The 12,909-nt window shown below is 37.9% G+C and overlaps 1 protein-coding gene across 1 annotated transcript in view; it reads left to right on the forward strand.

Annotated features, from left to right (window-relative positions):
- The window catches only part of LAMB1 (laminin subunit beta 1), a 93,892-nt gene that overhangs the window by 74,137 nt on the left and 6,846 nt on the right, over nucleotides 1–12,909 (forward strand). The window contains exons 26-30 of the mRNA XM_074193925.1: nucleotides 2,795–3,036; nucleotides 7,542–7,745; nucleotides 8,864–9,008; nucleotides 10,648–10,855; nucleotides 11,013–11,154. Coding sequence (XP_074050026.1) covers nucleotides 2,795–3,036; nucleotides 7,542–7,745; nucleotides 8,864–9,008; nucleotides 10,648–10,855; nucleotides 11,013–11,154 — 941 coding nt within the window. The remainder of the gene's footprint in view (nucleotides 1–2,794; nucleotides 3,037–7,541; nucleotides 7,746–8,863; nucleotides 9,009–10,647; nucleotides 10,856–11,012; nucleotides 11,155–12,909) is intronic.

Consider the following 12,909-nt stretch of genomic DNA (forward strand, 5'->3'; position numbering starts at 1 on the left):
GTCATAACTTTTAAGTAAAACTTGAGTTTCCTGTTTTTCCAGTTAGTGGTGTTAGCTTGCCCCAATTACCCTTAGCTTTTCTTTGGTAGGCATCTTCTTAGATAACTTTGGAATTACGGTGATACTTGTACAAATAAATCACTTTAAGTTTAAGATGTTGCTTAGCAGGATTTTTTTTTTTTTTTTTTTTTTTTTTTTTTTTGCAAATCCTTAGCTTATTGACTTTGTGGGCCACTTGGATGAGCCAAAAACAGCAAAAGAGATCCCAGACTATATGCTATATCACATTACCCATCAATGTTGAATATACAATCCGACTACAAAAATATTAACTTTGGCCCAGTCTACCCGACGGGCTAACATCTGGATGAAAAGTGAAATGTTAAGTCAACCACCCGGATGTTTGTTTTTTTTTACAAGATGCCAGCTCTCCAGATGTTTCCAAATATTCAGTGTCTGGCATCATATAATAAAACTATTCCAGATAACTGACTTAATTTTTTACTTTTCATTCAGATGCTCATCATGATATGAACCTGTTTGAATATTGTTTGGGTGCAGGAATGGGATGGACAAAAGAATAAATTATGTTTATGAAAGGAAAATCACATGGTCCATTTTACTTCTTGGGATTTTTTTCTTTTATCAAACAATTTCATTTCTTTATAAGAAGTATAGGGCATGAAGATACAGCAGGAAGAGCTAGAAAGAGAAATCCAATTCAAAGTAACCTCAAGCAATATAAAATACCTGGGAGTCTATTTGCCAAGGCAGACTCAGAAACTTTTTGAAAACAATTACAAAACACTTCTCACACAAATTAAATCAGATTTAAATAACTGGGCAAACATCAACTGCTCATGGATAGATTGAGCTAATATAATAAAAACGACAATTCTACCAAAACTAAACTACCTGTTTAGTGTCCTACCAATCAAAATTCCAAAAAATTAGTGAGTTAGAAAAAGTTGTAATTAAATTCATATGGAGAAATAAAAATTCAGGAATTTCTAGGGATTTAATAAAAAAAAGTGCAAAAGAAGGTGGCTTAGCCCTACCTGATCTAAAATTATATTATAAAGCATCAGTCATCAAACCTGTCTGGTATTGGCTAAGAAATAGAGTGGTGGACCAGTGGAATAGACTAGGTGCAATAGCAGGAAATGATTATAGTAATCTGCTGCTTGATAAACCCAAAGAGTCCAGCTATTGGGATAAAAACTCTATTCAATAAAAACTGCTGGGAAAATTGGAAGTTAGTATGGAAGAAACTTAGATTAGACCAACACCTCACACCCTATACCAAGAAAAGATCCAAATAAAAACATAGACATAAAAGACAATACTATAAGCAAACTATAAGATCAAGGACTAGTTTACCTGTCAGATTTATGGAAAGGGAAGCAGTTTATGACCAAGGAAGAAATGGAGAACACCATTAAAAATAAACTAGATAATTTTGTTAAGTTAAAAAGCTTTTGCACAGACAAAACTACTGTAACCAAGATCAAAAGAAAAGTAGTAAATTGGGAAACAATTTTATGAATAGTGTTTCTGATGTTTCTGATTCGTCTCTAAAATATACAGAGAACGGAGTCAAATTTAAAAAAAAAAAAGACAAGCCATTCCCCAATTGACAAATGGTCAAAGGATGTGCAAAGGCAATTTACAGATGAGGAGGTCAAAGCGATCCATAGTCATGAAAAATTGCTCTAAATTATTACTTATTAGAAAAATGCAAATTAAAGCTTGTTGGAAGGGTTGTGGGAAACCTGGGTCACTATTACATTGTTGGTGGAGCTGTGAACTCATCCAACCTTTCTGGAGAGAAATTTAGAACTATGCCCAAAGGGCCACAAAAATGTGTATACCCTTTGATCCATCAATACCACTACTGGTTCTATACCCTGAAGAGATGATGAAAAAGGGTAAAAATGTCACTTGTACAAAAATATTCATAGCAGTCCTGTTTGTGGTGGCAAAGAATTAGAAATCAAATAAATGTCCTTTAATTGGGGAATAGCTTAGCAAACTGTGGTATATGTATGTCATGGAAGGAACACTATTGTTCTATTAGCAACCAGGAGGGATGGGAATTCAGGGAAGCCTGGAGGGATTTGCATGAACTGATGCTGATTGAGATGAGCAGAACCAGAAAAAACACTGTATACCCTAACAGCAACATGGGGGTGATGATTAACCTTGATGGACTTGCTCATTCCATCAGTGCAACAATCAGAGACAATTTGGGGCTCTCTGCAATGGAAAATACCAGAGAAAGAACTGTGGAGTTTGAACAAAGACCAAGGACTATTACCTTTAATTTAGGGGAACAAAACTGATATCCTATTGTCTGATCTTGCCATCTCTTATACTTTATGTTTCTTCCTTAAGGATATGATATCTCTCTCATCGCATTCAATTTGGATCAATATATACCATGGAAACAATGTAAAGACTGATAAATTGCCTTCTGTGGGGATGGGGGGAGGGAAGTAAGATTGGGGGAAAATTGTAAAACTCAAAATAAAATCTTTTAAAAAATAAATATGCAGTCACATTAAAAAAAAGTATAGTGCATGGAGCAGCTAGGTGGTGCAGTGGAGTCAGAAGGACCTGAGTTCAAATGTGGCCTTAGACATATTTATTTAGCTGTGTGACCTTAGGCAAGTCACTTAACTCCATTGCCTTGCCAAAAACAAAGTGTAGGACAAGATAATACAAAAATTATCTGTAAGTAGAAGGGGGAGTAGAAATTAGCTTTAACTCTGAGTATTTTCATCTCATCTTGTAGGAGCCTTGGATAGTATTACCAAATACTTTCAGATGTCTCTTGAGGCAGAGCAAAGAGTGAATGCCTCCACCACAGATCTCAATAGCACTATAGAACAATCTGCCCTTACTCGAAACAAAGTTGAAGACATAATGATGGAAAGAGAAGCCCAGTTCAGAGAAAAACAGGAGGAACAATCTCGCCTTCTGGATGAGCTTGCAGGCAAATTGCAGAGTTTGGATCTTTCTGCTACAGTGGAACAGGTAAGCTTTGGAGGTTTGGCTTTTGTGGCCGTGATGGTTTTAAAGAAAAATTCATTTCAATTCCTTCTTTGTGCCAATGCATTGAAGAAGTTCTATTCAAAATGGCACCTTTCATGGATGACTTACAAAGAGGCCTTGAATAAATTAACTCCTTAATCCTTATTGCATCCATAAGGTTAAGAGAGTAAAATTCTCCTTTGCATTTTCCCCACCCCAGCATGGGGTGCCTTTCCCAGCATGGGGTACCTTGTAGATAAAGGGACAACAGTCTCTTATTTTTAACTTACTTTCTCTTCTAAATTAACCCAAATCACCCTCCTGCTTCTCTAGGTTGTAATTCACATTCCCTTGTTCTTACTAATGACTGACTTTCAATTTAGATTAGATTCATTTTATTAGCTTCTTCCACAGGCATTGTTCACCAAAATAGTACAAATCATCCAAATAGGTGAAGTCCTATCATTGCCATTACCAAAAGATGATTCCTAAGAGAAACTATGAAGGGATCCTTTTCCACCAGGGGGTCATTATTAACATGTTCTTTTTGACCAATAATTTTACCTGTGTGACAATCTTATTTTAAATCTAAAAGCAGCTTGGAAAATTAGCACATTCTGAGAAGCTAAAAAATATAAATCAGCATGTGCCTGAGGACAATTGAAGACTGAGATTCTTGAAAATTAAGCAACCAGGCCTAAGAAATCATACTCAACTTACTTTAGTTAATAGCACAAGGTACTGAAAGGGAACTGGGACCAAGTGAAAAAAAGAATGGTTTTGCCTTAGATTTAGACATATGAGTAAAAGATGAGATGGAGAAATCTCTGGTTTGTGATAGCCGAGACAAAGAAAAATGAAACAAGTTCTTTATATTCTGTTGTAAGAGGGGAATGTGCATGTATAGATATATTAGTTTTTTTGGTTTTTTTGCAAGGCAAATGGGGTTAAGTGGCCTGCCCAAGGCCACACAGCTAGGTAATTATTAAGGATCTGACACCAGATTTGAACCCAGGTACTCCTGACTCCAAGGCCGGTGCTTTATCCACTATGCCACCTAGCCACCCCTGTATAGATATATTGAAAAAATCTTTGGAATTTTGATGAGGAAGGTCTTCGAATCTGGAGAGTCTGAAGAGGATTCCTGTGGATGTTGGAGCTGAGTTCTGAGGGAATCTGGGAGTGTTAAGACTTGGTGGAGGGGCGGCTAGGTGGCATAGTGGATAAAGCACCGGCCTTGGAGTCAGGAGTACCTGGGTTCAAATCTGGTCTCAGACAGTTAATAATTACCTAGCTGTGTGGCCTTGGGCAGGCCACTTAACCCCATTTGCCTTGCAAAAACCTAAAAAAAAAAGACTTGGTGGAGATGAGGTGGGAATTCATTCTGTCCTTATGTGAGAAACAGCAAGAATGCCTTATTGGACTGGGCCCCTGTGTAAATATAGGGGGCTAATGCACAGTCAGCTTGGAGAAAGGTCAGCTGAGGGAAGATAGATTGGAGAGACTTAAAAGGCCAGCAGAAGAGTTTGTATTGGATCTTAGAGGTAATTAACAGGGAGTCTTTAGAGTCTATTGATTAGGACAATGACATGCTTTAGGAAGAAGGAGGAATGGGACTGGGGAGAGAGTTGAGACCAACTAGAGAGCCACTGCAGTAATCCATAAGTGATGAGAGCTTCAACTAGGGTAATTTGGTAGGAATAAGGAGAATTGGGATTGATGTAAAAGATATGGAAGTGGAATTGACAAGATCTGGCAAGTGACTGGAAAAATGAGGTTGGGAGTAACATGTATGGTTAGATTTGAAGTCAGGAAAACTTGGATTCAGTTCTACCACATTCACTTATTACTTGAATGATCTTGAGGTCCTATCTAGATCTCAGTTTGCTTTTCAGCGAAATGGGGCTGGACTGGCCAGCCCCTGAGATATCTATTAGCTCTAGCCCTATGATCACATGAAGTTCCTACCAATTTTTAATCTATGGCTTTGTGATCCAAAAAAAAGAGGAAATAGTCAAGGTTGACTCCTACTTTGAGAACATGGATGACTGAAATAATGATAATGCCCTGGATAGAAATAGAGAAGTTACTAAGAAGGATGAGTTCAGGAGGAAAGGTAATGAGTTCTGGGAATGTTCTTGGTAAAGATGAAAACAAAAGCTCTTATTCTGGTTTTTTCTCCTCAAGATATTTACAGACATTTCGTACAACATCCAAGTGAAACAGACATCCTCATTTCATAGACAGGAAAACTAAAACCTAGAGTATTTCTGAGAAAATCAGCAAAGCCAATAGTAGACTGCTAAGTTATTCTGTATTGCAATTGAATATCAATTCCTGTTTTCCATCATCTTTGTTGAAATTTTAATATTTGCTCCTTGCTTCTCTAGATTATGTTAAGGACAGGGCCTAGACCTGTAATTTCTCCTTTGTGAGGAATTCCCAGGTGGAAACTGCTTCTAGCAATATAGATTGGTACCTTCTCTGCATTATTGAACCTTAGAGAATTGTCTTGGAGTATTGTGAGATGAGTCGCATTGTGCCCAGATTCACAGTTTATGTGTCACAGGCAAAGTCTTTCAGTCTTTGAGGCTGGCTCTCTACTGACTGTGTTATATGATACATGTTAAAGATAAAAACAACATTCTGCTGACCAAAGTAATGAAAGACTACAAAATCTTTGGGTAAATTTTATTTTGACATGTGTCCAGACTATAATAGTATTTCCTATTCCCTTTCCAATCCAGAAACTGGCAATAGGAACTCCAGGGAGTGTTATTCCTTCTCTTATGGGGTACCCACTTAGAAATCTGGATTCTTAGGGCCTCTCATGGAGTACAGATATGCACCTCTTGGTTTGCTAGGTACACCCTGTTCTTTATCTCTGCATACATTTGGCTACAGCAGAGCTGTTCTGTTTTGGTCCCCCCCCCCACTCTTGTCTCCCAGGGTCTCTTGAAACAAAACAGACCTTCTGGGTGAGCCCTTCCACTGTCAAGCTGTTTCCCAATAAAGTATCCCCGGTGCCCCTTTGCTTCTCCTGAATAAAGCAGATTTTTTGTGTAGTGTTCAGGTTTGTACTTCTCAAGTGTTTCATGTGAAATAAACCAAATGCATTTTAAGGCCACGGGTTCAGCTTGAATGCAAAAAATGAAATATGGTTAGAAATTCCTCAAATTTAAATCATTGAAATAAAGAATAGTTCAAAGGAGAAAGAGTTCTGCAAGCTTTTTTTTTGAGAAAATGGAATCTTCTTTTACCCTGCTTTCCATTAACTTCTTTTCAGTGTTTCTCATCCATCATCACTTTCTCTTTTCCTACTACTTATCCCCTCTATTCACAATCCCCAAAAGAATGAGCCCATATTAGCTTTCAAAATCACACTTATATTAATAAAGTGGATTAAGAAAGATGATAGTCCTAGAGTGTTTTCTCAATACATTCATTCCAAGGTACCCCTACCATTGCTGAATAGGAATGGCAAGCCAGTGAGTCTCGGGTTCACTGCCCTTGATGGGGGTGAGGGGAAGGAGCAGGAATGAAAGCAGCCCTTTGAAAATAAAGTATTTGACTATATGGTAGAGTGGAATTCCAATTCTGTCACTATTTCTGTGACAATGGGTAATTTGTCTAGGTCTTAGTTTCCTCCTCTGAAACAATAAAGATTGAACTAAATGACCTCTGTTCTTACAACTCTAAATCTATGAGCCTTCACTAATTCTACTTGCCACAAGCCCCCCCCCCCCACTCCCACTTGACCCTTGCAGAGTTGTACCCACACCTTGGAATGACTTTTTCCATATCTCTTCACCTAATCAGGTCTTCCTAGGCTCAAGGTAAATCTCACACCTTCTTTCTGTTAAACCTCCCCCAAACCACAAGAGCCTAAACATTCTCTCATTTCTCCAGCCTCCATTGCATTTCAAAGTGTGTACCAAAAAATGATTACTTTTACTGGTTGACAGATTTACAGGGACTAGTCCTTTTTTCACTTAGCCATCACAGTGGGGGGACCCTCAGCCACAGACTATAGATTGCATCTGAGATAGGCATTTATTTGGATCCAAAATAATTTCTTTCCCTCCTCCCTCAGATTTTGTGAAAGTACTTTGCTTTTCTCCCATCAGTAGTATACTTGTTTATGAATTATATACCCCTACTAGATTTTAAGTTCTTTGAAGGGACTGTCATTTTTCATTTCTGTATTCCCAAGCTATTGTTCAAGTGCTAGCCATCTAGTCGTTGTGTACTATTATTAATTAAATTATTGAATTTGGTTACGGTGGTAGAAGATGGAATATGAATTGACACTGGGGCTAGAATGTGGGAATTTTATTAACCTTCTCTGGTTTGCTTCTAGAACCTTTGAGCACTTTCCTTCTTTCTTATCCTGTTACCTGTTTTTCTGTATACGTATTGTACATCACTGGTGTGCTCTGAGGGAATACCCACGACTTGGCAGCAGAATCATTGTCTCGGGTATTCTACCCAACCTTGACTCATTGCAGACTTGTGGAACACCTCCGGGGGCCTCCTGTGCTGATTCGCCATGTGGGGGGCCAAACTGCAGGACTGACGATGGGGAGAAGAAGTGTGGTGGGCCTGGCTGCGACGGCCTGGTCACTGTGGCTCATAACGCCTGGCAGAAAGCCATGGACTTTGACAGAGACGTCCTCAGTGCCCTGGCTGAGGTAGAACAACTCTCCAAGACGGTGAGTAATTTAGCTTGAGCAGCCTCTTGTTATTTTGGGGTGGAAACATGGGAGAAGATGGAAGCAAGGGAGAAATGCTATCTAAAACAGGAGCAGGGAATGTCATTTAGACTGGCACTGCCAGGGCAACACTCGAAATTCAGTAAATCTAGGAACCTTTTAGGGGTGGATTAAATGTTTGACCAGATATAACAGGCTAATTTTTAAGTCGATAATTCTGTGTAGTCTGCAAATGATGTTATAAATATTCAATTGGCCCTTGGTGGAAAAAAGGTTCCTCACCCCCATCTAATTGATGACTAAAATTGACGTTGAATTTTCAGCCAGTGTGCCTAGCTCAAACTGAGTGGGTGATGGTGGGACCTTTATGCAGACAGCTGAATAAGTTGTGTTTCTGGGCCCAAATATCATTCCTAAGTGAACAGTGTTGATTCCAGGACAGGTCATATCTCAGTGCTAATAATTTGAGGCAACCCATGTAATTTGGCTTAGACTTAGCATCCACCAAGATGATCAGCTAGGCCAAAAAGAAACTCAGTTTTTGCCAGTTAATAATTTTTATGAAAGGGAAGATAATAGCTATATTTCAAGCCAGATAATATGGTACAGTGGGAATACTCAGTAAGGAATTGGGGTCATAGGGGTCACAGCCCTCATGAGCAAGTTTTTCTTCTGCTCCTACTTTTACAACCTTCTTTTTCTTCATGTCTTCCATGTTCCTATGACTAAAGGTCTCTGTGTGGTGCCTTCTAGCTCTAAACTGAAAAATGACTAGATCATTTTTGAAATTCTAATAAGTTACTCCTAATAATGCCTATCACTTGAAACCATTTTGTAAAACTGATATTTATAAGTTAAGTACCAAGATCTTCTGTTGGTAACTTAAAAGTTGTTATTGTTATTGTTTTTAATAACTTAAAAAAACTTGAAAAAATAAGGGCATAGAGTTCAAATGACATAGATTCCAGATACTGATATTGTAAGCATTATGTTTTGACCTTACTTTCCAAACCCTGCTGTAAATTTCAAGGAGTAGTAATTTTAGAAAATATTTGTTGAATGACTGAATGAAAAGAACAGTGAAAAAGTGAATTTTTAAAAATTTTCTGTATATTTAGGTCTCTGAAGCTAAACTAAGGGCAGATGAAGCAAAACAAAGTGCCCAGGCAGTTCTGTTGAAGACTAATGCCACCAAAGAAAAAGTGGACAAGAGCAATGAGGATCTGAGAAATCTGATCAAGCAAATTAGAAACTTTCTGACTCGTAAGAAAAATATTTTTATAATTCCCTTGTTTCAGTGTTGATGTTGAATATCCCAATCCTAAAATGATCAGTCACAAAGAAATAGGGCCTTATGGTTGAGATTTAAGACAAACCTAAACCTGCATTTTAAAAGAAATGAATTTCTGACAAGAGATGAAAATCACATTTCTTGTTAAAGAGAATATTTTCCTTTTCTTTAAAATGTGTGATAAGCTTCTGAAAGTTATTTAACAGTGATGTATATTTGAGAAAACAACTTCAAGAGCTAGGAGACCCATGTAACTGCAAGTCTTCCCTCTTATTGGTATGTGGGGTTAAGCCACTTAATGTCTCAAGGATCTAGCTAATTCTCTAAGTCTCCACAGATTGCAGAAATGGTAGCAAATGTGCATTGATAAAAGGTATATCTTCATGGGGCATTGAAATCCATCCCAGTTGATAAAAACAAACAGATGTACAAAGGCAAACTTACTAGACAAGATAGTAAGCAGACTTTCTGCCCTAAAGTATAACTCGGTATGTTGTCCCAAAAAAAAAGGAAGGTTCTACTAGATGAAAACTTGAAGTCAAAATAAGATCCTGCAGATTCACTGTTAGAACAAGAACTCTTCTGTCAAGGTTTTTGTTCTTTGAGTCATTATAGCCTATCTGACAGAAAAGAGGCTAGTTCCAGGACTTAGCAGAGTTCCTGTCACATTGTGGTTGCTTACTGTTTATTGACTGAAACCGTTTCCTTATTATAGAGGCTCACTTCTTGCTTCAGGGTCCATTTTCTTAAAGTCTTTGTTCTTAGATTAGTGCTAGAACTAGAACCTGGGCCTCATCACTCCCAGGTTAATGTCCTGCCCTTGATCTTCAAGGTCCTCCCCTATTTGGCTCCATCCTGATTTTCCATCATCCTGTGGAGTTGGAAGGACAGAGACAGAGAGAGAGAGACACTCTAGGGATGACAGTTAATAATTCTCCCAGACAACTTTTTGAAGTCTTTCATTTGCAGACTGCTTGCTTATCTATGTAGCTACAGGAAATCAGGTGTGGGGGTATAGATAAAATGTTCACTCCAAGTCCAATGCTGGTTATATGTTGTATAGTAAAAATAGATTTAAAGGTGGAAGGGTAGCTCAAAAGTTTGAGGCCCAAAGTTTGAGAAAATTGAGGCCCAAAGCCCAGTCACTGGACAATATGAAGCAGAATTTGAAGCTGGATTTCAAGACTAATTCTCTATATACTATGCTTGTCTTGTAAGGCAGGAATTCTTAACCTAGAGGCCATAGATCCCTAAGAGTTCTGTTTCGACTTCAAGGATAGGAAAAAAATTTGGGGATCATTTTCAGACCTTTGAAATTGAATATTTCCTTGAGTTATATAAAAACATTTTGAGAAGATTCATCGCACCCACAGAAAAATTAACAACAACCTGTATATTTAGAGTTGGCATTATGGGATTAAATAATCAGTTTGTGTCAGAGGTTGAATTTGAACCCATGTTTTCCTTCCTTTTGAGGCTATACCTTTATATACAAGGTCTCTTAATTGTCATACAGTGCCATAAATTCATATATGTGCATAGACTCATATATACAGACATATTGAACTGAATGGTCACCATCCATTGCTGGCCCATCTTTCCTTTTCACAGAGGACAGTGCTGACCTGGATAGCATTGAGGCTGTTGCTAATGAAGTACTGAAAATGGAGATGCCAAGCACTCCCCAGCAGTTGCAGAACCTAACCGAAGATATTCGGGAACGAGTAGAAAGCCTTTCCCAAGTGGAAGTTATTCTACAGCAAAGTGCTGGGGACATTGCCAGGGCAGAGATGCTGTTAGATGAAGCAAAAAGAGCCAGGTAACCTGGGCTGTTTATGGCATCTGGTGGGGTCAGTTTGAATCTCTGATAGAAGTACCATGGTGTAGCAGTTTACCTGATCTGTTGAAACCTTTTCATTTTTTCTGAGATGAAATACATAGAGATCTGATGTAGTGTTAACTCTTTATTGTTTCAGCAAAAGTGCAACAGACATTAAAGTCACTGCAGATATGGTAAAGGAAGCCCTGGAAGAAGCAGAAAAGGCTCAGATTGCAGCAGAAAAGGCCATTAAGCAAGCAGATGAAGACATTCAGGGAACTCAAAATCTACTGACTTCAGTAAGAGAATGCGATTGTCCAGGGGGTTTTTGTTGAGAAAGCATTCATTCGATGAAGCATGAGTTTTGGGTAGTGGGCATGGAGATCCAAGAAGTCATTTTTAATGCCTAAACAGAAAGATGCTGTTTAACTTTGATGTTGTCAGGGCCAGCAGGTGAAGTTCACAGTCTTTGATGATGCTGGCAATAATCCAACTTTTCAAAAGAAAATCTGAGTGACTGGTTGACTCAGCCCCTTTTCTCTTGGGAAATTTGAGATAAGTTCAGATATATCATACTTTCTAAGAGCCGAATTTATAAAAGAAGGCTTTGCAGTGGCAGTGACACTAAAAGTACAACTCACAGGTAAAAAAAAAATCCTTAGGTCCTTTGTGAATGATTCGTAAGACAAAGTCTTAAGGAAAGAAGAGTAGAGAACAAAACATCTCTCCACTGGTTTTCCAGCTCCCATCTTTAATGAATAAAATGTCCAGTTCATCAGATGTTTCTCTAGAAAAAGAAATAGCACCTGTTCCACTCATAAAAAAAATGGATTTCTTTAAGCATGATTTTTAAAATACTTGTCTTGTGATGTAAGAAATTACTAGTTTATATCACTTTGATGGAATAATTTGATGTTTTAAGCTATGAGAGGAACCAGAGTGGAGAACATAGAAACAAGCTTGCAAGGCATTACCAGTCATCTCTGCCAGATAGCTTTCTACTTAGCTTCATTAAAAATTTCCAGAAACTTTTAAACTGGATTTTCATAACTTATCCTGTGATTTGGTAGTCATAAAAAATCTTCCTTATAACTATAGATTCTGCTCTCAATGGAAATGAATAGTTCTCATTATTGTACTGTATTCTTCACATACTTGTTTCTGCCAACAGAAAAAGAATTGTCTTTTCTTGTTTTGGTCAGAGCAGGGCAATTAAAATGTTTAGAAAGTAAACTCATCTTAGTTGAACTCTGCTTAGAGATGGATAGAATCTTCGATTTTTGAGCAATTTTTTGAGAGGAAGGTATTGTTCTATTAGCTACAAGGGTCAGGGTGGTTTTGTAATAATGCTCTAGACTGAGCATCTAAAAACTTGAATTCAGGAATTACAACTGCCATGATTTTCTTATTTTAATTTCAAATGATTACCAGGCACAACATGGTTTGAAAAGGATAAAGCACTCTGACAGGATAAATACCATCTGCAGTGATAATATACTAATGATAGTTAGAATTCAATAGAAAGGAGGCAACTAGGTGGCACAGTGGATAGAGCACTGGACCTGGAGTCAGGAGGACCTGAATTCAAATGCAACTTCAGACACTTAATAATTACCTAGCTGTGTGGACCTTGGGCAAATCACTTAACACCATTGCTTTAACTTAAAAAAGAATTCAGTAGAAAGGAAACTCTTAGTAGAGCTTATGTCTAGAAGAAATTTGCCTTACATATGTCAAGAAATGAGTCATAGAGAAGATCTGATTTTAATGTGCATAGGAATGGATAGTCTCAAAGTAAGGAAATCCTATGTTCAAATCCTCTGCTATTAACCTGTAACCTCCCTGCCCCCCATTGGTCCCTAAACTTCTTAATGCCTAGTCAATTTTAGAAGCCCTCAGATGCTGTCTCACTGTTGGCTCTTCTATACCAACCATACCAACGAAAATATAGCTCTAACTTTTTTCAAAAAGGTGTCTGTAACAAGATTCATAGTTAGTGTATTTATGATATCAACAGAATGTGGCTATTGAAAGGGAATATGCTGTGCCTGTTC

This window comes from Macrotis lagotis, chromosome 7, assembly GCF_037893015.1.
Source record: "Macrotis lagotis isolate mMagLag1 chromosome 7, bilby.v1.9.chrom.fasta, whole genome shotgun sequence".
In the NCBI taxonomy this organism is placed as follows: Eukaryota; Metazoa; Chordata; class Mammalia; order Peramelemorphia; family Peramelidae; genus Macrotis; species Macrotis lagotis.